Source organism: Rattus norvegicus, chromosome 2 (assembly GCF_036323735.1).
Source record: "Rattus norvegicus strain BN/NHsdMcwi chromosome 2, GRCr8, whole genome shotgun sequence".
Lineage (NCBI taxonomy): Eukaryota > Metazoa > Chordata > Mammalia > Rodentia > Muridae > Rattus > Rattus norvegicus.
The window spans coordinates 213,239,412-213,265,095 of record NC_086020.1 but is presented as its reverse complement, the minus strand read 5'-3'; the positions used below and the strand labels follow the sequence as shown (position 1 = coordinate 213,265,095).

General features: G+C 46.5%; 1 protein-coding gene across 2 annotated transcripts in view; it reads right to left on the bottom strand.

Moving 5' to 3' along the window:
• Positions 1 to 25,684, bottom strand: part of Bcar3 (BCAR3 adaptor protein, NSP family member) — a 113,399-nt gene that overhangs the window by 58,210 nt on the left and 29,505 nt on the right. For both annotated transcript variants that reach the window (NM_001107722.1, XM_039102442.2), the window contains exon 3: positions 18,731 to 18,770. In NM_001107722.1, coding sequence (NP_001101192.1) covers positions 18,731 to 18,770 — 40 coding nt within the window. The remainder of the gene's footprint in view (positions 1 to 18,730; positions 18,771 to 25,684) is intronic.

The following is a 25,684-nucleotide window of genomic DNA, read 5'->3' as shown; positions in this document are numbered from 1 at the left end:
GCTTAAGTTCAAGGTATAGGCTAACACACCATGTTGGGCTCTGCTGCAGTCTTGTACACCATCTCTGCCTCTGAGAGATGCTCAGAAGAAGCCAATGTAAGGCTGACACTGCATGAACCCGTGCATGATTTCCCCAGTTAATAACAGGGCTCTCCGCTGGTGCGTCAGCAGCAGGTAGAAATGAATGGTCTTCTTCAGTCTGCTACAGCGACTTACATGGAAGAACTGAGTTGTCCTGAGTTCTCTGGGATAGAGAAGACATGGTTTGCCTTTAGGGGAAGAAGATTCTTGGACCTGGGATGTTCTGTGTCACCGAGAATGGGTGTGACCGTTGAGACACGCACAGCATCCTCCCAGGCTAGGGGCAACTATGAATTAACATCTTGCACCTTCCCCTTTGCAAGCCCTGGCGTGATCTGCCATCTTAAATATCTGGAGGACATTGTTTAAAGGCCCGTTTGGTTATTTGCAAAACTTGCAAAGCCATTCCCTTTCAGAAGCCAGGAGCCCCTCTGGTGGTCAAACCTAAGAGGAGAACTTGAAGATTTGAAAGGTACACCATCTTCACCCACACTCCAATAGTCCTTCAATTTGTTCTCTCACTAGGGTTAGAGGGCTTAGAAGCCCTGGTTTTCAGTCTGCATGGCCTTTGGGGGATTCCTTCTTCCTCCCATGGCTGGTGCTTTCCTTATGACCAGCAAGGAGCTCCAGCCTGACCCTGCCTTCCAAGCCATTCCATTAGAATGACTGATGGGCTTTGAAACCGCCTCTTATTCATAGTCATTGCAATGTTCAGATTGACATCTAAATATAATAGGGGCCCAGGAAATGCTGAGCACTGTGTAGAGACTCTCAACCCGCAGCCCACAAGCACCTTGGCAGAAGGATATATAAGAGCTGTGCACTTGTATTTCTGGGGACATGATTTTTATTCTTTTTAGATGTAGAAAAGTAGGGAACCTATCCTCTGCTCCCCAAATAGTTACCCACACAGGCATGAGAAATGACATACCACACTGAGTTCTAACAACAGCCACCTCAACAGAGAGAGAGAGACAGAGACAGAGACAGAGAGAGACAGAGAGACAGAGACAGAGACAGAGACAGAGAGACAGAGATGAGCCAGCTTTGTTATCCTCTGTTTGGATTATGACTCATGACAGTGTTAATTATTAACTTGATACAGTCTAAAGTCACCTGGTTTGGCTATGTTGGGTTGTTCTGAGGGCATGCATATGGGGAGTCTCTCTTCTATTTTTAGAGTTTTATTTACTTTTCTTTCATGTGTGTGGGTGTGCTGTCTGCATGTATGCACATGCGCCACATACATGTAGTGATCATGGCAGTCTGAAGATGACGTAAGACCCCCTAGAACTGGAGTTAAGACTCTTGTGAACGGCCGTGTGAGTGGTGGGAACCGAACCTGAGTCTCTGCCAAGAGCAGCAAGCACTCTTAACAGCTGAGCCATCTCTCCATCCCTGTGGGGGACTGCCTGGATTTTAAATTAGTTGAGGTGGAAGGCCCAACCTACTGTGGACAGTACAACTCCTTGGATTGGGGTCTTGTGTTGAATAAGAGTAGAGAAAGTGAGTGTGTGAGCATTTATTCTTCGTGAGTTCTTGGACGTGTTGTGACCAGCTGCCTCAAATTCTTACCTGGAATGCCTGGAATAAGCGGACTATAAACTGGAACTGTAAGTCAAATGAAACCTTTCTCCCCTAAGCTGCTTTTAGTCAAGAGTTTTTTATCTCAACAGCAGACAGGAAACCAAGGCAGACCTTTCTCACTTTAATCCAGATAACCGTCTCGCTCCCTTAGTCTACAAGCAACCTGGGATCCCAAACTTGGAGGCATAGAGGCAAAACAAGGTAATTCTCAACTCACACCATCTTGGCTCTGCTCAAGTCTAGGCTCCTTCTATAAAGACCATGAGGACACCAAGTAGAGGAACGTCCATGCTGGATGGATTCAAACGAGCACACAGACCCCTCTCCTGACACAGCCACCTGCGCCTGGGAAAAACCAGAGCCCAGCTGGAGCCTTGGGGCACAGGAAGCGGTCCATCAGCTTCGTGGCTTCTTCTGCACAGAAAGCTCTTTGGAGAGGGTGAATGGAGGCTTTATGTAGTAAGTTCTCATCCGCAAGCTAATAAATATGTGGAATGGCCTCTCGGACCAGGTTCCTGCAGCCTGGACACTGAGGTCATTCAAGAAACAATTAGATGCCATCTGGAGAGAACTGGGCAATTGCCTCAGAGGGCCAAACAGTATGTTCTCATTCCCAGGGTCTGACACATCCTTATCTCATTCGCAGGGAGGAGGGGGTGGAGTCTGGCCAGCTCCTCCACACCAGGGGCACGGAGTGAGCAAGTGCTTGGGCAATGGATAAAAACTGAAGGGTCAGGAGAACGTGACTTCGCAGCTTGCCCCAAGTAAATCCATCCCCTAAATGAATTTATCCCTTGCCTGCACTTTTACTCCAAGCATACCATCTTTGTTGTAAAGCAGGCCGTGGCCTCATCTAAGTTTGGGTTTGCACAGCTTCAATATGAAGTAATTACAGAACAGCAGCTGCTTCTGGCCCGGCTCTTTGCAGGACATAGTGATTAATGCCTTAGCTCAGCAGTTTGGAGTTATACAGGGTTCACGGTTCACCCCATTGTAAGGAACAGGCCCGTGCCTGAGAGCTATTTCCTCCATAATATATTCTCATTTTTAATTTTAAATAAAAATTTACTGTCTTCTCAATATTAATAATCAGTCTTTAAACATAAATGCAACCTTAGTTAAGGCTGAGATGGGGGTGGGAGGCAATGCACTTAGATAAATAGCAAAGGGTTATTTGCATTTTAGAATTCCTACAGTTCTGAAGTGCCAGGCTAACCCCCTAGTCCAAGGTTCAAACTTGGACTAAAACTTCTTTTCTTAAGGACTGAGACTTTCTTCACCTGTTACTCTGCATCAACAGTCACACGGATGGGGTCTTTGCTGAGTAAAACGGGTTCCTTAAGAGGATGCAAGGCAGAGGGACCAGCTACACCAATCCTGTCTCCATTCCTGACCGTCCCGGGCACACAGTATGTAAGAAAGGATTTAGACGACACTGTGAGGACCACTCTCTTTATTGAGTCATGGCTCAGACAATATGGGCACGGTTACTGCCTGGTACAAGCACACCAGTGGTCAGCATCACCCTCTGAAGAGCCGCTCTGCTGTGGAATGCCACTCTTTGGCTCACAAAGGCTATCTAACAAACTATGGTTATTCCCACTCAAGGACTTAACTGGCAGACATTTTCGGGGGTGGGGTAGGGATGAACAGAGTGGTCTGTTTCTTCAAGGAAAACAACCGATAGTGTTTGTGACCAAAACAAAGATTTGAGCTGTCAGGCCAACACTGGGATTTCGAAGGACTTGTAGTCACCACCAAGAATCCATAGCTTATCTCCATACTACTGACTTTTCTGGGAAGATTAGTGGTAATTGTCAGCTAACTCATTTTGATTGGATATCAGGAGACTTGAACATTCCAGAGGTTCATCGAACCAACATTCTTCAACTATCCTGGGCAGGACGGCACTATTAAAACTGCAAGGCAGACAGATGGACCTTAAAGAACGGAGTAGAAGAAGAGAGGGTGGGTGAGCTTCAAGTCTGAGCTCTCAGGTGAGGCACCCTCCAAGGTCTAGGTTAGCATCACAGGAGAGCTGTAATTACCTTAAAGGGTTGCTTACCAAAGTACTTCTGCCCTTTTGAACCACATACCAATGTGAGACTGGGTTCCCTCAGCATCTAACCAAAACGCCAGAAGCAGACACAAGAGAAGCTGGGCTCCCTTTGGCCGGACGCTAACGAGACTTGCAAAAGCATAAAGCGATGCCATCCTTATGGCTGAGTGTGCTTTGCCTTGAAAAATGGATATCTTTTCATACAAATATGCACTTAATATTTACACATTGTTCGCTTTAAATGAGTACACCAAGCACACATAAGATGTCATAAAATAAAATAAAATAAACATTCTAAAAATTCTCCCATTTTTGCCTGGGGGGATACAGCAGAGGTTAACTCCAGAACCCATGTAAAAACTGGCCATACATGGCAGAGACTGGGAATCCCTGGGGTAAACTGGCTAGCCAGACTGGCCAACACGATTCGACAAGAGACCCTGCCTCTGTATATAATGTGGAGGAAAATCTAGGAAGACATTCAACATTTACCTTGAGACTCCACAAATGCACACATATAAAATACACACACACACACATAAAACACACAACACATACACACATGCATATGCATAGTAATGAACACAGAGACATGTGAACCCCACATATGTGGAAATGCATGCACACCACACACATATATACAAATAATTTCTTCATTTTAATCTCCAGCACAATGATTGTTAATAGTTATAACTCATATAAGTAAAGGATTTTTTAAAAAGGATTCTCAATTTTTAATAATGTGAAAAAGTCTTGACACTAGAGTTTAGGAATTTTTCTCTAATATATTTACACTGTTTCTTTTAGATAATTTAGACCAACCCACAAGTTTTCAGTGTATTCATGGAGTAAACTATGGCATAAAAAGGGAGTATTTTAGCAAGGAGGTAACAATACAGGTGATATACAGGCCCTTAACCCCAGCACTCGGGAGGCAGAGGCAGGCAGATCTCTAAGTTCAAGGCCAGTCTAGTCTGCAGAGTGAGTGACAGGATAGCCAGGGTTACACAGAGAAGCCTTGTCATTAAAAACCAAAAATAAAAGAGGGGTGGAGAGAGTGTTTTATTTTTATACATGGGTATTATATGTATACTAGAGAAAATGTGTAAACTGAGAGAAATGTGAAAAGCAAAAAGCAAAATAAAACAGAAACATCCCTTTAATTGCCAGGAGAATTTATTTTGACCCAAATATTACTCAAACAGCCATTCTGCCATTAGATTCTTTTTTAAGATCTATTTTTATTTATGTGTATGTGTGTCTGTGTGGGAATGTGTGTGGGTGTGTGGGAGTATGTGGGGTTGTGTGGGGGTATGTGAGAGTGTTTGGGGATATATGGGAGTGTGTGTGGAGTGTCAGAATGTGGGGGGTGTCGGGGGTGGTGGTGGGGGTATGTGGGAGTATGTGGAGGTGTGGGGATGTGAGGGGTTGTGGGGGTATGGGGATGGGAGTGTGGGAGTGTGTGTGGGATATGTGGGGGTGTGTGGGGTGTGTGTGTGGGTGTGGAGGTGTGTGTGGGTGTGGGGGGATGTGTGGGAGTGTGGGGATGTGGGAGTGTGTGTGGGGTGTTCATGGAGATCAGAGGAGGGCATCAGAGTTCCTGAAACTGTATTTATAGGCAGTTGTGAGCTGTCTAGAGTGCTGGGAACAGAACCCAGGTCCTCTGGGAAAGCAACGAGTACTCTTAACCACTGGTCCCTGTCTCCAGTCCCTAGGGTTTTATCTTACCTGAAATTCTTGGAAGACTATACCCCCGATTCTTCTCAACTGTTGACCACATTGCTTTCCTGGCACTATTCCCAACCCCTCTCCCCACACCTTCACACCCAGTCCACCAGATAATCTAGTTCTACCTCGAGCTACTCATCCATTTCCCAGTCCCCCCAACCCCCAATATCTGGCAGGTCTAAACTTCCAGCCCCTGTCACCGGAACACTAGCATGGCCTCTAACTTCACTCCTCCTTCCTGCCCTTTCTTTCCCTTTCCGTCCCCTAGCAACAAGGAATCCAAAGTGAGCCTCAGACAGCGTCCAGTCTCCTGGACAAACTCTAGTTCTTTCCCTGAGGTGCAGGCGCCGCGCAGCCTGCCCATTCACCTTTACCACGCTCTCCTGTAGCAGCTGACTCACTGCTCAAGGCAGGCCTGGCAGCCTCCCTACTCTCCCACCGCTCCTTTACACTAACCTCTCCCAGCTCCCAGCCCTGCTGAACCTCTTCCCCCTTAGCACAAAACACTGTCTGACACAGTTACCTTCCTAGGTCATCCCCATCTGCCACCTCCAGAACAGAAGGTCCGGGCGTTTGTCTGGTGTTGTACCCCCAGCCCTCAGAAAGCTGACAAGTGGCAGCAGATAACGTGGACTATGAAATGACTATGCGCTAACTGCAAAGTGGTTTTAAACAAGAGGGGACTGGGAAAGCCCAAATGTCATAGGACATTTTCTTATAAAGAAATCCAGGTCGGGTATCTGATAATCTGAAATACTTGAATGTTGTAGAGTTCAGATTTTTAAAAAATATCTGCACGTGCGCACACGCATACAAATACATATGGAGAGAGGGAGATCTTGGGAGCGCAATCAAAGTTTAAACATGAAATTAATTTATGTTTCAAATATACTTCATACGCATGGACCGACGATCATTTATGCAATATTTAATAACTTTGCTTATGAAACAAAGTTGCATGGTACGGACGCTCCTATTGTGGCTTTAAGTTGATGATCAAAAAAGTTACAGGTTATGGAGCCTGTGCTAGATTTCAGATATTCACACTCTGGACACTTACCCTGCACCAAAGGAAGACTGGGCTCATGTATTTAACACAGAGTAATATATAACTAACAAAACAAGTCACAAAGAATTATTTGATGATATAGTATTTTGACAATAAATAAATAAAATTCCTTCTGTGTGAGCGTCTTCTCGGAATTTCCCAAGAATGCAGTTTCCTTAGCTTCCCTCACAAGGAATTTCAGTGTAACTGTGGCTTCTCTCTCCTGCATCTGCCAGGGTAGGCAGATACACAATCCACAAGGGTGGAAAACTCTATCAGTCTTCAAAGTACTGTGAGCTATTTTCTGCCTTGCTAAATCAAGCACCCTTCCTGACAAAACGTCAGTCTTATCAGCTGTCAGATCACAATGTAAATGCAAGTCTTTCCAAGGAAAGTTTAATGTGCGTAAAACTCCAAGCCAAACCTAATCGTTTCCACCCAAACAATGCAGACAAAAGGCTTTATAACTTCACGCCATCCTGAGCGGAGCCAACACAGCCCCTCTTTTTGAAGTTGAACGTTAGCATGCTATGCTATTACATTTCATCTTTTTTCTCTTTATTGGATATTTTTTATTTACATTTCAAATGTTATTCCCTTTCCCGGACATAAGCCCCCTATTCCTTCCCCCTCCCCTTCTTCTATAAGGGTGTTCCCCTCCCCATCCACCCCCTTTCCTGCCCCGTCAACATTCCCCTACACTGGGGGTCCAACCTTGGCAGGGCCAAGGCCTTCTCCTTCCATTAGTGCCCAACAAGGCCATCTTCTGCTACACAGGCAGTTGGAGCCATGGGTCAGTCCATGTATAGTCTTTCGGTAGTGGTTTAGTCCCTGGGAGCTCTGGTTGGTTGGCATTGTTGTTCTTATTGCAAGCCCCTTCAGCTCTTTCAATCCTTTCTTTAATTCCTCCAACAGGAATCCAGTTCTCAATTCAATGGTTTGCTGCTAGCATCCGCCTCTGTATTTGACATGTTCTGGCTGTGTCTCTCAAGTGACATCTATATCTGATTCCTGTCAGCATGCACTTCTTGGCTTCATCAATCTTATCTAGTTTTGGTGGCTGTATATATATGGGCCACATGTAGGGCAGGCTCTGAATGGCTGTTCCTTCAGTCTCTGCTCCAAACTTTGCCTCCATATCTCCTCCTATGAATATTACATGTCATCTTAAAAGCTCCCATAATGTTTAGAAACAGCTATCGCCAAATGCTGCTGTGTTGTTGTGACATGTAGTGACCACTAGAGGGCAGAGTTTAATAGCAAAAAACTCCCGGGGCTAAAATCCTGGATGCATCTAAGTGCTAAGGTCTTGAGAGTATGCGTCTAAGTGGTATGGAGAGAACAAGATCTCCTATGTAGATAGTTCTAAGTCACAGACGATGCCAGAACTACATCTCTAAAACTCTACAGATTTACATCTCTAACAATTTAGGACATCTCTTACTAAATATGTGAGTATTTAGGGCAACAGAAAGTGACTCCAGTTTTCGTCTTGAACAGCAGGTTAGCAAGAGAAGACAGACCAAGGCTACATTTAAGAACCTCTCAACCATCGTGAAATTGATACTCTCGGGAAATTGTGGGACATCCTTACAGACATAAGTCTTACTTGCATTGGGGAACAGAAAGATCTTTGGAGCATACCTGTAATTCGGATAATGGATTCAGGCAGGCTGGGCTCCATGGGTAAGACCCTCATTTAGATGCACCTTGTATCCAGTTGCATATCACTCAGGCACCAAATATTTATTAAGAAAGCACGCAGAGTCCCCTAGCCTCAGAGCTGGGGCTGTTTAAAACGCATAACCATGAGGAGAGTGTTTACATGGCGACCCAAGAGTGACCCTCAAGGTTGCTTGCAGGAACTAGGGAAGGTCCAAGGCAGTGAGTCTGAGGCAAGGTGAGCCCAGTGCACACACAGGGAGCTGGAACGGTAGCTGCTACCTTCTGTTTGCCGGGTAGCAATCACATCCTAGGTTCTGGACTGAGAACGTTATAAGTATTAACTCATTTAACCCCAGATTCCCCCACTTACTGGCAAGGAGACCTGGCTCCTAGGAATTTCAGTCAATGCCTAAGAAGTGGCTAGTATGAACCAGTTTGGCATGTGTATGTTTGCTTACCAGCATGCCTGTGACCAATAAGTGCATACTCTGTGGCTTTAAAATAAAGCCAGGTATGGTGGTGCCTTCTTATAATACCAACACTCGGGAGCTGAAGGGGGAAGATCTCGGCAAGTTCAAAGCTAGCCTCAGCTACGTATTGAGTTCAAAGCTAGCCTTGGGTACACAGCAAAACCTTGCCTTTTTTTTTTTTTTAATAGCATTCTTTCATAGTTTCTAGAGATCCTCAAGGCCACGGTGTGCCTGAAGCTCCCAGGGAGCATTAAGAGCAGGTGCTTGAGTGAAGAACAGAACAGGCTCTTCATTGAAGTCAGCCTCTCCACATTCTTTGTATGCCCAGGGAAGTGCTCACGGAGTGTAAGGTCCTGCATTTGGGGTGGTCACAGGCGGGGGCAGCAAATCCCAACTACAGTGATGGAGCCTCGCCCTGGGAAAACCATCCTCTTGGTCACCAACTACCCCTACTGGGTAAGTACTGTGCCATAGTTTTGAGGCAGGGTCTCTCACTGTACCCAGAGCTCACTGACTAGGTAGCACTGGTGGCCAGTGACCCCTAGGGGTCAGCCTGTCTCTGCCTCCTCAATGCTGAGATTTCAGGCACCTGCTGATGTACCCATTTTAAATGGCTGCTAGGGGTCTTCATGCTGGTGTAGCAAGCACTCTCTTGACTGAGCCATCTCTCTCGCCTGTACAGCTCATCTCAATTTGGCCAACTGACCTGCAAAAGGAGACAATCACCAACTAAGGTTTCACTCGCAAATACCGAGGTTAGAATTTCAACCTATTTTGGAAGATCTTCTCCTGACTTGATTATATCTGTAAAACCTTATGTATAACTAAGGTCACATGCCCAGGTACTAGAAGTTACATTTTCAATTTATTTCTATCAGTGAGCACAGTTTAACCCAAATTGAAATCATAGTACTGGCTTCAAGCCATTCAGCTCTTCTATCTCAAAAACCTTGTAGGGCAAAGGGAAGGTGCAGTCCTGGGGACAGAAGGAAGGACAAAGTGGTGGAGTTTAAAGACTACAAAAGATGGTAAGAAGGACATGAGGCTAGAAAGCAGACAGGTTCCATGGGATTTTAGGCCCAACCATGGGGCCGATTCTAAAACAAGCCACAGTTCTTATTCTTGCTTGCCTGTCAGTTTTCTGGTGACTTCTCCACCTCTTACGGTGTCTAGGTCCGTGGGTCACAACACCTATGACCTTTTCACAGGGTCGCATGTCAGATCTCCTGCCTAGATCCGGTATTTACGTTACAATCCATAACAGTAGCAAAGTTACAGCTATGAAGTAGCAATCGAAATAATTTTATGGCTGGATGTCAGCATGTGAGAAACTGAATTAAAGAGTCCCAGCATGAGGAAGGTTGGGAACCGCTGATCTGGGTAGTTTCAGAAAAGTCACTGTGGGCCAGGGAACACTGTACCTCAGCTTTAAGGCTGAAGCTTGCAACTATAAACTCCCAAGGAATTCATATTCACTTTATTCTAGTCACTGGTCAGACCAGACCTCGGGCTGCCCTGGCAGAGGAGTGTCTGACCTGTGGAATCATCTAGATAAGATTCGGTCAGGCCTCAAAGCCTGGATGTCCCCGTACATCTCTTTATCCAGCAGAGCCAACCGGATCAGCGAAGCTATGCTGCTCGAAGTCAGTGTGTCTGCCCTACAAGGTGCAGCCGAGTCCCTCACGTGTGGCAACGTATTGCATCCATGAGACCGCAGGCCTTGCACAGGCGCTCACAGCTGGGCCATGAGGCGAGATAAAGGTGAACCAGTGGCATGAAGTTGCACAATGGCAACGTCAGCATGAGCTGACAGAATTTTCTGTTGGAAGCCTGTAACACCTCATCAGAGAGGCAGGAGGGAGGCAGGGAGGGAGGGAGGGAGGAATACATAGTCTAAGGCAGGGCTCAGCAAGCCTTCCCTCCATAGTACAGGTCTGGCTGGGTCCTAATAAAACGTTAATACACCGAAATGTGAATTTTGTATAATGTTGCCACTTTTTTTTTTAATTAAGGAGAAAACACTCTTGAAACTATAAAGCCATTTTTAGTCAAAGAAAAATGGGGGGGGGGGGTAGGGTGAGGGGAGGTGAGGAGGGTGAGCCAGACTTGGCCTTGAGTGGGAGTTTCCTCACTCTTGTCTAAACATACCCTCAAATGTGCCTTGGTTGATTTATAATGGTGGTAACAAGGTTTCTACGTGGGACTCCCCTTCCTTCTCAACTGACCAGCTTCTGGCAAGATCCCAGGCCCTCATGTGAACTTGAGCTGCCCCCAGCTTCCTCTCCCTCGCCTGCTCCATTCAAGTCCTGCCAGGATCTGCTGGCTTACTTCAATAAAATGGTTTGTAATTCTCCCTCCAAACAGTCTCTGACAACACCTGGCCTCCCCGTGACCACTGCTACTCTCTGAGGTAAACACTCCATGACGGTTTCCCCTCACCTGACCCCTCCTGACTAACACTGGGGAAACATCTGCTGCTTGAGTGAGCTTCTTGGAGCCTCTAAGAACACCGTCTCCATCTGCTGGGAGGTCTGCCCTCACCGAAGCACCACATCTCAAACTGGAAACTTGCCCTACTGAGGTGGCAGTCCCCAAAGGCCAAGAGAGGAGATTTTCGCTTCCATTTCAAGGCCAGGCTAATTTGCATTCAGTACTCGTCACCCTTTTTAGCACAATTCTGTGAGCTTTGACAAATGACCAGTTGGGTAATTATTTCTACCATCAAAGACATTCCTTCCCCCTGTCATGCTCTCAAAGTTCCCTTCTAAAGGCGCCCTTGCTTACCCCTTTCAACCGAGGACTCATTTCTGTCACCATAGATGTGATCATAGCTGGTAGACTTTGAAAGATTGTTTTTAAGTTGTTTGTTTTTAATTATGCGCATGCATGTGTCTGTGTAGGGGTCTGTGCATGGGAGTGCAGGGGCCTGTGGAAGGCCAAACGTGTCAGATCCCGGGAAGCTGGAGTTACAGGGGGATTGTGAACCACCCAACACGGGTGGGACTATAGGGCCCCTGTAAGAGCTATACATGGCCTTAACTGTGGAGTCATCTCTCCAGCCCTGCTTGTAGCCGTTTGAGACTATCTTGTCACGAAGCACACTGTGCTTTCAATGCACTAACGGCTTTGTGTGCCTGCTCCGTTCTGAAGAGTACTCTGAAGAGTACGCCACCGTGTGGGTCTCCATGGTTTGTGCATGGCTGAAGCAGATATTTGGACTGTTCCCAATTCATCAATGGTGTTAAAGAATGTCCTGTATAAGCACATACGCAGACACTTTCATATAAGCATATGTTTTGTGGTAAGTCTTTGCTTCTCTAAAAACGTGTCCATGTTTCTGTAAGCTCGGAGGATAAGATTCTGCTGTGTTGAGGGGCTGTTTTCTTCCCTGTTTGTCTGTCTTCCTACCCGGGCGGCTGCAATGTTCTAAACCGTAAGTAACACTAAACTTCCTAAGAATAGCGACAGGGCACATTGTGGGCAGAGTGGGCGAAGTTGAACGTGGGCCCAGAGTTGGCCTGCGCGGTTTTGCATTCGCCGCTGTCCCCCCTCCCCCACCCCACCCCCAGTCTGATCTGGTCCCACAGGGGACAGCGAGGGCTCTGCGGATGTGCACACTCAGGCAAAAACCTGCAGCGCCAGCCAATTGGGCCATTATCTGGTTCGTATAACTTGTTAAAATCTCACGGAATGCACAGCGTGCCATTGTTTCTGTGAGTCCCTTTCATGACTTTGTGAGCTGGCTAATTCAGAGCAGACTCGCCTGTTTTCCTGCTGGAAGAAAGGACTTCCCTCAAAGACAGCTATTTAGCCGTGACCATGGCTGCAGCCATGTTGAGCACAAAAGGGAGCTGAGGCCCTGCTGCCCCCTCTTCTGCCAAAGCCTCCCACAGCCGGGTGCTTATTTTCGGTGCTGGAATTTGCATTATTATTTCTCTTTTCATCTGCTGGGTGACCTGAGGTATCCCTAGCCTACTAGGGGAAATGGCCTCACTGAGATCTGAGCCTTTCGCAGACTAATGTCTGTACACTTAGAAGACCCTGTGGGAATAAGCATTAACCCCACAAAGGATGGCTTTCCAAGCCTCTCGGAGCTCCTCTGGGCTCCCCTAGGCTCCAGAGGAAGGCATGGAAGGTCCCCGTTCAGCACGACAGCTCCAGTGTTGTGACATTTCTTCTAACCTGCAAGGCAGGCTTGGAGATTGCAAGTTTTATTAAGGCTCACAAGTGGGCAACAAGACTCGGCCAAGGCTGACAAAGAACTCAGCCATAAACAAAGGCTGCATCCAGTCCTGACCCTTCCTTATGTGGTCCCCCGGGGCACAGGCCTTTGTCTCCAGGCCACATTGAGCTGCTCACAGCCTGGGGGGGGGGGTGCCTCTTCATTGCTAACTTGAAAATGCCAGCAGCCCATATATTCGACTGCACCAGGCTTCCTAATTTACCTGTCTTAAAAGTAATCTATTTCAAGATGGAAAACTTATAATAAACATTTTTTTCCCCTAGAAGAAAATCACCTAGCTTTGCCGTGGCCGATCACATCCCTCCTCAACTTTAAAGCATGCCCAGGAAATGGATTTCACTAATGTAGCAGTGGGCCATCTGACTGAAGAAGCTAAGGCTCAGGGGACATCTTGGAGGAGGGGATGGAATGGTTGCTAAGAACCAGAGGACCAGGAAGTCGGCTGTGAGATCCTGTCTCTCAGAAATGACAGGAACACGCACCCAAGATAATTCCGCAATATGGCTGCCTGAATAGGGGCTGAACAATTGTGATATCAATAGTGCACTAATGGGGGAGGGGGAATCTCAGGAGACCCATGTCTAGACATAGAACTACAGGCAGCTAATGACTACTAAGAGAGGGAGAATTAGCCTCTCCCAGGGATGAGTCCTGTAATTGGTTATCTACTACAACGTGGTCAGCCCTAAAACCATGTACACACAAACCGTGCTGAACAAACCCAGCAGGCTGTAATTTATATATTTGTGTGCGTGTGCGTGTGCGTGCGTGTGCGTGCGTGTGTGTGTGTGTGTGCGTGCGTGCGTGCGTGCGTGCGTGCGTGTGTGTGTGTGTGTGCATTTTGCAATAATGATTAAAAGGAGGCCATCAGTTTGGCAGGGAGTTGGGGCAGAGATGGGAGGGGTTGGAAAGAGGAGAAGAAAGGAAGTAATGCAATTATATATTATTTAAAAATTTAATTATAAAAGGAAGGTGTACAAAGAGAGGAAGGAAGGAAGGAAGGAAGGAAGGAAGGAAGGAAGGAAGGAAGGAAGGAAGGAAGACGGAATAATATAAGCCTGTGGAATTTAGTGCATGGAGATGGGATAACTATCGACACCCAAGAGTGGGTGTAAGAGTAAGTTTATAAAGGGGTTAGAAGAAGGGCCGCTGAGATGGCTCAGCAGCATAGGTGACTGCTGCCAACCCTGACAGCCTGAGTTCTATCCCCGGGACCTATGAAATGTGGAAGGTGAGAACTGACTCCTGCAAGTGTTCCTGATTTCCACGCATTCGTGCACACATAAAAATAAGTCGAATATAGATCATCTAGGCACGGCAGGAATGGTTTTTGTGTCTGCAACATAATGGATCGTAAAGCAAATGGCAGGGAACTCTCCAGGCTTTGGAAGGAACAGAAGCTGTAGCTGATCAGTATCCATTACAACCTTGGTCCTAGTGTCTGAGACACAACTTGGAAGGTTTCTCGTGGTCCAAACAGCATGGCGATTTTATAATCAAGAGTGCTAGCAGAGCTGGCAGAAGGTGGCTCTCAGGAGGCTGAGGCAAAAGGATTACAAATTTCAAGCTAGCCAGCCTGGGCTACATTGTGAGTTTGAAGCCAGCCTTGGTGACATAATCTTCCTCAAACAACAATAAACCACAGTGACAACATAAGAACTCTACCACTTGCTAAAAAAGATGTCCTTCTCTCTGGTCTCTCATAGACATGGAGATCCCTAAAATGTTAAAATGATCTTTCCTAACGGTCTCATTTATGGGGAGGATGGACTCCATGGAGAGGGCATAAGTTCAAGGTTACACTACTAATTAAAACCTGAGTATGGACCGAACTCCCCTCAGTGGGGAGACCAACATTACAAATCACCCAGTTCCCATTGGGAGGGCATCACACTCAACTATTACTAATGGTTTTAGCGTCACTAACAAACTTGACCAAACATTCTAAGCAATCACCTGACATGTCAAGAAACCGGACACAGTGAATATGTCTTGATGGGGCTACGCCTATGACAAGACCAGGCATGAAAGCATTGGGCACAAGACTCTACCACAGCCATGCCCAGGGCTACTACCTCTAAAAGCTGTTTACTTAAAAAAAGAAAAGTTGGTTTTTATCTAGCATCAGGTATGCTAGATACAGAGAGGAAAATTCCAGAGCTGTACAGCCCTAACCAGGTCAGTTACTTACAGGGTAGGCAGCAGGAAAGGTGGGGCTGCTGAGATGTCTACATTCCGATCTCAGTGAGGTGTAGTGAGAAGCAGTTATATTTGACTACAGAAAAGGCTCTGATTATATAAGACAGCTATGGGTCCAACCTTCAAGATGACAGCCTTCTGAGCTATTATAAGAGGGGAAATGTGAGGGGAGAATATTCATGAGGCAAGGAGAGTAGAAAAGGGAGGGAAAGCCAACACTCTCCAAGGGTAGAAGAGACACGAAATCGGTGAGGAAGCAGACACCACCTCCATCCCATGGGGTAGGGGATACTTCAGATAATCCATTTATTTTCCTGACCCATCCACACATCAAATTCAGCCTCTAGGGTATAGGTGGGAGGCCCAGGAGCAACTCCACCAATCACCCACCCTGGGGCTTCTCAGCCAGGTAGATTTCCTTCCACTCCATAAACAAAGAGCCCTGGCACCAAGCATCAGTGAGCCGGTCCCCTTTCGTGACACATTAATGTGCTGCAGTCACTCAGGTGTGGGGAGGACAGAGAACTGGGCAGAGCCCAAGTTTGAATTCTCTCTCCCTTTAGCCCTGTCTGTCCTGACAATGCAGACCAGCCATCAGCTATGGGGTCAGATTCAAGCTGGGGAGGCAGAAGGCAGCTTCATGATGGGGAAGACAGAAAGACTCTCTCTGCCTTGCCACAGAAGGATGCTTCTGTTCAGATGAGGCTTGGCCACTGAGAAGACTGCTTTTGTTCTAAAGTAATTTTAAGCCCTTAAACATCTGACCTTCTTGGCTCCTGCTCACTAGGCCAATGGTGAAGCTATCAGAAGGGCCCTTCAAGACACAACATGCTTAATGTAGGATTTCTTTTTTCTAGATGCCCCAAAGACACTGAATGCACCAGGAGATTGTAGGAAAGGAACAGCTCAAAGCTGAGGGGCCAAACCAGGCCTCCCTTTGTCCACACTTATGGTTGGTCTCCATATCTCTTCAGTCACCTCCCTTCACAGGCAGCAGTTACTCCAACCTAGGCCTTTCTGATGCCGTCCGACTGTCTCTGAGGGATGGTCTCAGAGGTGATGTGATGGGCAGAACTGACTCAAGGTTGACAAGTGAGATTCTCATGCTCAAGGCCTCCCTCCATGTTCTTTTGAAGGTTTCTGGGCCCCTGAGACGATGAAATGAGTCATGCTAGCCAACCTTCCTCTCAGCCATCTCTTTAGACCAAGGGAAGAGTAAGAAAATGATAAAAGGTGAGAGCTGTAAAGACGTTCAGTGGTTGTTGCTCTTCCAGAGGATCCAGCTTTGGTTCAAGCCATCTGCACCTCTAGTCCCAGGAGATCTGATGCTTTCTTCTGGTCTCCTCAGACCACACACACACACACACACACACACACACACACACACACACACACACACACACACAGTGGGGGGGGAGGCAGGCAGGAACAAAAAAAAAAAACCCACAAAGCTTTGTTCAGCAATCAAGAAGGACGCAGGCACTGTTTAAAGCTCTGACAGGATTCAAGTCAGGGAAGGGAGAAAGCTCAACATTACTGAACATCAGACCTCCCTCCCCCTCAAACAAAACAAAATCTTATCGGGTAAAGACTCTCTAGACTCCGAAAGGCATCCATCTTGCTGGGGGGAAGGCAAGGATAAGTAGAAGACGCTGAAATCTACTGCGTGGCTTCTTAAACTGAACAGCTCAGCCCACAGTGACTGGCACTCATGAACGAGATGAAATGACTCAAGATAATAAAAGAGTCCTTCCTTATCCCCAGGGATATATTCTGAGACACTCAGTGGGTGACTGAAATCATAGGTAATAACATAGTCTATAGATACTGCTTCCCCTAGGTGCCCTGCAGGGCTGCTCAGGGGAACAGAGTCAATCTAGTCATCTGTGTGCCACCCAGTGCCATCTTTACATCACTCTCTTGTGCTCTGGAACCCATAGAAAGTGAGGACTACTTAACACAAGCACTGCAGTACTATGACAATCACTTAACACAAGCACTGCAGCACTATGACAATCACTTAACACAAGCACTGCAGCACTGTGGCAATCATCTACTACTGTGTGACTAACGGAAAGGCAGCACCCAGCAAGATTTCAAGATGCTCCCCCGAAACACACATAAGTTATGAACTGGTTATTTCTGAAATCTTTCATTTAGTATCTATGAATATTGGTCTTTTTTGTAGACAGGTAAAAACCCCAGAGATGTGAAAGCTACTGTACTAAAACAGACCATTCTAAAATGGCCTATCTTTAGCTAGATTCATCGTGGAATTCTTGTGTAAGGGGTTTAACATTTTATAAAATGAGGGAAATGAGTTACAGGAGCAAGGATCAGGGTTATACTTGGTGAACAGAGGCTCTGAGGCTCTGGTAGGAGGTAACCCATCTCTGAACCCTGGAATGGAGTAACGTTTAAAGCAGGGATCACGTCATTCTAAGGCATACTGTTTTCTTGCTACAGTTGAATCCGACCACAGCCTTTAAGTATCATCAAGGCTTAGCAGTGCACAGCGTGTGTGAAAATAGATATGCCACGTACAGGGGTGATGCAGACACAGTTTATAAACCTCTGACCAGATGTGGTATGGTGGCCCTGCTGGCTTAGGCTCACAGGCTTGCCCCACACAGTTCCCATAGTTCACACACTATTCGGAAATAAGAAAGGGGAGGAAGTAATTCCCACCTCCATCAGCACACACTCCGTTACAATGTTCCGTAGGAACCGGTGATTAGACTAGATTTCTCCTCTCCGTAGAAGCAGTGGGCCTATACGCTTTGAATATGGAAGGTAGGCCATGGGCCCTCAGCGGGGAGATCACACAACATAACTCGTGCCGTGATTCCTCGTAAAACACAGCAAGAGTCATTGTCACAAATCCCAGTGTGACAGGCTCTGCCGCTCTTCTCGGGGAGGGACCTGATTCAATTTATAGCTGAAAAGTAAAATACGGTAAAGCAAATACCACACCCCAAAGTGAGAAGAGGGCAGAGGGAAGGAAAAAGGGCTGACAGTTCAGAAGGCTGAGCAGCTAAACGGCACTGACTGTGAGCCCCCCTGAGCTGAGGCTTTCTCTGGCCCCGAGGGAAAAGACAGCTCTTAAAGCCCCAGAGCCTCCGTCCTTCTACCCAAGATAAAGCTCCGCCCACAACTCCTATTCGAAATCCCTGCCCAAATCTCCCCAAACCTTAAAACTAAGAGATCAAAAAAGAGTTCACTCAGCAACAGAACAGAATGACCGCAGTAGCAAAAAAAGAGAAAAAAAAAACTGTGACTTGGATGCACATAGCCCTCTGTTTTCTGTTTACCCGGTGTGAATAGTCTATGTCAGCGTCACAGTAATGAGTTTGATTATACGGTGCAGAGTCCAGACTTCTTTGGAGGTATTATAGTGCGTAAGCCAGAACTTACAAAACAAAAACAGAAACAACCCGGTGACTCCAAACTTTAAAACACATCTGGTCTACGTGGGGAAAAGACCATAGACACCAACAGGGTGGTTCGAGACCTTTACCAAACTCACCAAAGGCCCACGTGAGCTAAATGTCCACTGGCTGTTTCAGGTGCCAGAGCCAGCTCTCTACATGAGGGAGACTGCGGGCCGTGTTTGGGAAGTCACAACTCCATGTTCTGCCCTGTTTTCTTACCTTCACGTACTCCAGAGTTGGGTCCAGAAGATAGGGATCCCTGAAAAGAGGAAAGAGGACAAACATGAGGCATGAGGCAGTTGGGGGACAATGAGTTCTGATGTGTAGTGAAATGCAGTCAGCGTCGTCCATTTAACTTCTGAGCTGCCCCGATCCCCAGACAGTATACCCAAAAGACAAGTAAGGAAGTCAGAATGCAGCCAGATTCTTCTCATGACGAGAGAGTGCAAACCATGAGCTGGGTCCAGACGTGTCATACTTTCTAGCCAAATTCAGGCCTCGGGAGGTTACAGTATTTTATATGTCCTGAATCTAAGTGCACACAAACATTTTTAAAAACCAGCCTCAAGTTTGAAAGCAGGACTCTGAAGGAGCAAGGGCGGGAGAGGGACAGCATGGGACGGTCAAACATTCAGCCCTTTCCAGTATTAATGTCCAGACAGCCGCAGCAAGTTGCTGTGCCTGCCCACTTTGACACTAAGAAAACAGAATTCCTGGCAGTCCAGCTTCCTGCCCCACCAGTCCTCATGCACGGTCGTTTCTCAAGCACATCTTTTTCTTCTTATCACCAATGCTTCCCTCCCACTTGTGTAAACCTCAGGGACTCAGGTAAATATCCTTTAGTGCCCTAGTATGTGTTTCTCGATCTAATGCACACTCTGTGTCTACCAACATCCTCCAAGGGCTGACCAGATGCTTGGGAGTGACAGTAAGGGTGGCATTGGGAAGGTAACTTAGTACAGAGGGGATAAAGGAGAAGGAAGGGGAGACATCGGACCCAGTGCTTTCTGAGCTCATACAGTTTTAGTGAGACACGAGGTGAAAAGGACAGTTGTGTCACAGACTTAAACTTCAAAAGAGCAACACGTTCCGACAGATAGGACAAAGAACAGAAGGGCTCTGAAGCCTGCAAGGTCAGTCTCTGAAGAGTAGGCAGGTTCTTAGCATGGAGACGGAGAGATAGGAAGGCAGAGAAACCCACTGACAGCTGCTGGCTGGGGAGGGTGAGCTCATCTCCAAGGCCTAGGACATGAGAGTAATGTTAGCTCAGCCACTGTTTGGGATACAAAGTGTTCCATCCCACAGATGAGGGACATGATGATCCTGTTGTGAAGATGGATCCTACTCATAAGTGACCCTCACATTGCTGTGACGACTGTTTCTGACTTAGGGTGTTGGGAGCAGACGCAGGCCGGCATTCTGGATGCTACAGGGCAGACAAATAGGGTCCGACATGAGACCTTTGTGGGGGTCAGAGAATCCAAGCAGGCCTAAGCTTGCAGCAACACAGTGCATTCCCACTGGAAAGGGTATGAACCAAATCCTCTCAAAGCCTGCAGCGGAGGAGGAACCCGTCTGCCAAGGTTGAGGGGCTGAGGGTGTTGTAGGAGGGTGCTCTCTTACCAGGCATCTTGAGTCTCCCTGCTATGATATCATTACATCCTTCTGCCTGTCTCTGTGAAGTCAGAGCTAGGCCCACTCTGGACTGTGGCCATGTCATCAAGCCTTGGTTCCATGAAAACACCCAGCAGTGACCAAAACTGTCAGGAGCATTTGGCTTGCACTCCGCCATTTAAGATCTTAAAACTTCGGTTTCATTCATTGGAAGCTTCCATTTGGAGCTTGCAAGCCTGGCGGCCCAACCCCTGATCAGAACCACTGCAATGCTGATTTTCTGCTTCGGTATACTATTTTATGTACATTTAAGATTTCATTTCACACACACACACACACACACACACACACACACACACCCTAAAGCATGCATTAAGCAAACAAACAAACAACGTACTGGAGTATACTGTCTAAATTGATGGCTTTCAAACTTTTTGATCTTGGTATTTGCTTCTGTCATATCTACTAATTATTGATATTAGAAATTAAAACTGAGAAACTTTAAAATATATATCCAATTGAGAAAGTCCATCTAGGACAGCCAGAGCTATACAGAGAGACAACGTTGAAAGAACGAAGAAAGAATGAAAGAACAAAAGAAAGGAAGGAAGAGAGACAGAGAGAGAGACAGAGGGGGAAAGAGAAGAGAAGAAAAAGTCCATTACAGGACCAGTGAGGTAGCTTAAAGGGTAAAGGTGTTTGCAGCAAAGGCCTAAAGACCAGGGTTCAATGCTAGGAACATGTAAGAGGTGGAAGGAGAGAAATAATGCTCTGAGTCTTTCCTCCGACCTGTGTATGTGCACAGTGGTGCACACACATGAACATGAGCACACACATATGCACACACACACATGTACACACATGCACATACATGCACATGAACATGAACACACACATGCACACACATGCACACACATACACATGTACACACATGCACATACATGCACATGAGCATGTGCACACACATACACATGTACACACATGCACACACATGCACATGAGCATGTGCACACACACATACACATGTACACACATGCACACACATACACATGTACACACATGCACATACATGCACACGAGCATGTGCACACACATACACATGTACACACATGCACATACATGCACATGAGCATGTGCACACACACATACACATGTACACACATGCACACACATGCACATGAACATGCGCGCACGCGCGCACGCGCGCACGTACACACACACACACACACACACACACACTATTTCTTTGTTAACATGACCACCAATCTCACTGGAGAAGTTGTTAAGTACCGGGGACTGTCAAGTTCCTGGTGAAAGATACGAATTTTCAAAACTCGTTTTCACTTGAAAGATGGATTTTCCTTTTTTGTTTTTGTTTTCTCCCTCCTCCCATCATTGGCAGTATCAAACATTTTCCTTGGCTGTCATTCACTTTCAGGAAAATATCTGTCGAATACCAAGCCCACCATGTCATGATTTGCGATTCTAACTTTTTTTTCAAGCTGCACTGTGGCAATAAAATGTTATCGGCCACAGTCCGCTTCATGATTTTGCTTAGAATTGCATCTAATTCTCTGCCCTTCTTACCTTTCTGTGGTGATGTCCTTCCCATTGAGAGCAGCAGCACCTCTTTCTAGAGATGTATAATGAAAACTCCCTTCACTCAGAGCTGGTCTCGAGCTAAACCTCCACCTCTGTTGGAAGGGGCTGTGTCATCTGCTTCCTGTCTTGTTTCAGTAAATATGAAAAGATGATTTAATATAGTAAATATGAACGGAGGCCTGGAGGCTGGGCAATGGCCTTGCTGCTCGCCCCAGGGTTACAGCACACACACGGGACAGCTCACGACCATCTGTAGGTTTAGCTTTGTGGGATTTACAAAACCTTTTCTAGCTCCCAATGACATTGCACATATGTGGCGTGCATTCACACACACACACACACACACACACGCATGCACATACACACAAATATGCACAAATCAGCCAAGCACTCAAAAATTAGGTTTCTCTACTCTAACACTGAGTTCAGATAATGAAGAAAATACAACTGGACTGCATTAGGGATCCACAGTGAATGAGGGGACTGTTTGCTGATTCCCCTTGAAAACAAAGAAAGAAGTTGACAGAGGGTTAATTGGCCTTATTATAGTAACCTTCTAACTATCTGTGTGTACCCCACAATAACATGCTGCATGCCTTAGATGGGTACAAGAATACTGGCTTTTTACAAAGTACAGTCAGTACTTTGGAGACCCCCCTCCTCTGGTGCCTGTCCGTCTTCCTCAGCTCCCACTGGGCAGCAGTGAGCAGACACATCCCGTCTTTCCCTCAGACCCTTGCTGCTGCTCCGGCATTTGGCATTTCCTCACCACCTGGATGACTACCGCTCTACTTTCCTTTATCTTGATACAACTTTCATCAGTTGTGATACACATCACACACTGTCTTCAACACCCCGTGGAGCCTGCCCATGCCTCTGTAACCTGTTAAAGATGAACATCATGGAAGAGAGTATAGATGGTCAAGACCTAAGCCCTCAGCAGACCCTGGATGAAGCCAGGTACAGATTCATGGGCTTAGTAGAACAACCCTGAGTGGGATGTTCCTATATGAAAGGTCTTCTATGTTTCTCATTCTAGATTAACAAACTAACATTTTAATTAGGCAATAAAAGCACCAAACACCTTTAAAAATGCAACCTCTACTTGCTATCACCATGCATAGTAAGGCTTGTTCTCTAGGAGATAAAATTTACCTATGCAAGACTTATTTTTTATTTTGCTTATGAATGTTTCCCTGCGTGTATGTATATGCACTATGTGCATGCAGTGCCTAGGAAGGCCAGAAGAGGGCGCTAGATACTCTGGAATGGGGTCGCAGATGGTTGTGAGACATCGTGTCGGTGCTAGGACTCCAATCCGCTTCTAGAAGGGCAGCAAGTGCTCTGAACTACCGACCGTGTCTCCAACCCCTTAAATTCATCTATAGCGTGAAGGATCCCCCCGCCTCTCTCCCTCCCTCCCTCCCTCCCTGCCCCTACCTCCTACCACCACTTCCTTTTATGGTACTAGAGACTGAGCTTGGGGCCTTGTGTTTGTTTGCCAGGCAAGTGCTCTACCAGAGAACTACACCATAGCCCAGTGCGTTCCTTCTAACACCTCGCTGTTCAATACAGTTGTCACTATTCCCTATGACTGTTTAAAGTTAGTCAATGGACCACATGCTCAATAGCAGTGTACGGTCAACAACTCCAGTCTTGTACATCCCAATTACAGACCAGTTCTGCCACCCCCGAGTTGTACTGCAGTGAGTGAGTGCCGTTCTACAAAACACTTCCAAATGGAAGCATATCCGTCTTCTAAAGAGACTCCCTTAGATACTCTCGGCCTCGATTTACTGACTAAATAAGCAATGGAAATTTGAGGTACAATTACTTGTAGCATCTCCCCAGACACTCACACGTCATGGGCCAGCAGTGTGCCAAGGTTCCTGTGTATTAGTTTTTAGAGATCAATTTTTAAAATTATCTCCTTGAGGCCCTGAAATATTTTCTGTCTGTGAACTATTTTAGACGCGAAAACTAGCACAAGTCATTCGAACATTCTATAGCAGGGCCCGGACAATTTAGATTCAGTAGAGATCATGCCCGAGCCATCTGGAGAGCCATTCCCTGCAAATGCCTGCAGTAAAGTTTAAGGCTTTTGAGGTTCAGGATTCAGTTCTAGTAGCAAGAGTTAGAACAGGGGGAGGGGGGCAAAGCATGACCAGATGCTTCAGCATATTCCTAAAAGCTGCTTTTAACAAGTGGAAGATCTACACGAAAGACCGAAGAGGGGTGCTCTTCCAGGAGCCTTAATGTTCAGAATCCCAAAGGCTATTCTCAAACAGCTAAGGCTTCAAGTAGAGGAGGAGGTGAAGAGAGGGAAAATGCAAGCCATTTCCCCTGACTTGGCTGAACCAGTCCAGGGTTTGATTTCCTCTCCTCTCTGACATAATCTGTGAGTGCTTACTTTGATTTCCTTCACACTCGTGACTAGAATGCCTAATTCATCATAGCCTCTTTGGCGTTCCAGTCAGTGTCCTAGAGGCAGAGCTGAGCACCAGCTATTTGGAAACCCCGAATAATGTAAGGAACCCCTACCTGAGACAGTTAGTCGTTACTCTGGCTAAGACCTGCTCATCCCAGGCAGAGCTCATCTGAGAACCTTCTCCACCTAGTCCTTCCTCTGGGAAGAGGCCCTAGATGAGCCTGGCCTCCAGTGACTCAGGTTACACCATTGCTGCATGGCATTCTAGGTGGCCTCAGCGTTCTCCCTGCTGTGCTAAAGAGGCGTTCTAACTGAGGCCGGGCTGAAGGGAGCCACCCAGCACCTGGGTGACCACATTTCTTTGGGGACACTGCAGCTGGCACTGGCTCAGGAGCCACAGTGGCACAGCACCTGGTAGAGGAAAAACTGTTAAGCGCCCTTTTTCCCAAAGGGATTTGAGGTTTGGGATGTTGTGAATATCAACAGGCACAGTGGGGAAAAAAAGAATGTTTCAGCGCCAAGTGGGGAAAGAAAGGAATTTTATACCCAGTTATGGTGGGAAGGGCAGATTCTGGATAACAGTAAGTTCCGTCTAACAAAAGAGCTCCAGTCACAGCACATGGCTGCATTTCCCTGAGTGATACACTAACTAGCTGAGCTGGTCTGAGAACACAACAGGTAAGTTACATGTGGATTTTAGCAAGGGAACTGAGAGAGCATGATACCGCTATGACGAAACAACTTACAGGTAATCAGTACAGAACTTTAGCTCCAAACGTAACCAACAGCATCCTGTTAAAACCAGAGTGAGCCCTGATTACCTAGAAAGAGCCTGATGAAACACCCCAGCCCAGCCACCATGCTAGGCACACTGACATGGTGGCCTGTCAGCACAGAGGTCAACGCGAGACGAAGGCAACCCAGCAGAGCTAGTTCACGGGACAGACAACCACGCTAAGGGTTCCACGCGCAAGCTGTGAACTATGAGAACCTGGGCCCAGTTTGCTCTGTGGACAAATCCTTGTCTCAGTTTTCTCGTCTGTAATGTGGGAATCCTAACAGCTCCTAGATCGGAGAAGTGGTGAAGAGCAAACAAGGATAAGGTTAACTTATCAAAGTGTTTTAAACTGACTCATGAAGTCATGTACAGTGGAAATCTGAGCGGTGGTCAGATAACATTAACTGGGTCCCCTGTCTTCTCCACAAATAGTTTAAGTGAAAGATGGAAATATAACCAAATAAAATGAGTGGATAAAATTTTAACTTCTATTTTTAAAAACTGTACTTACATAGATGGTAGAAACGATGGAAATTTTACGACCATCAGGTTTAGAAGACCACATTTAGATCATGCGATCAAGAGACGAGACTCTTAAGGATCTGGAGGGATCCTAGGCTATGGTGATAGGTTAAATGGCAGGCGAAGAAGGGAGGTAGGGGCTGCTCGCCAGATCATGTCTGGGATGTTCGCTAATGCTCTGGAGGTGATAGGACAGTAACAACCGGAATGCTGGCTCACTGAGGCCAGC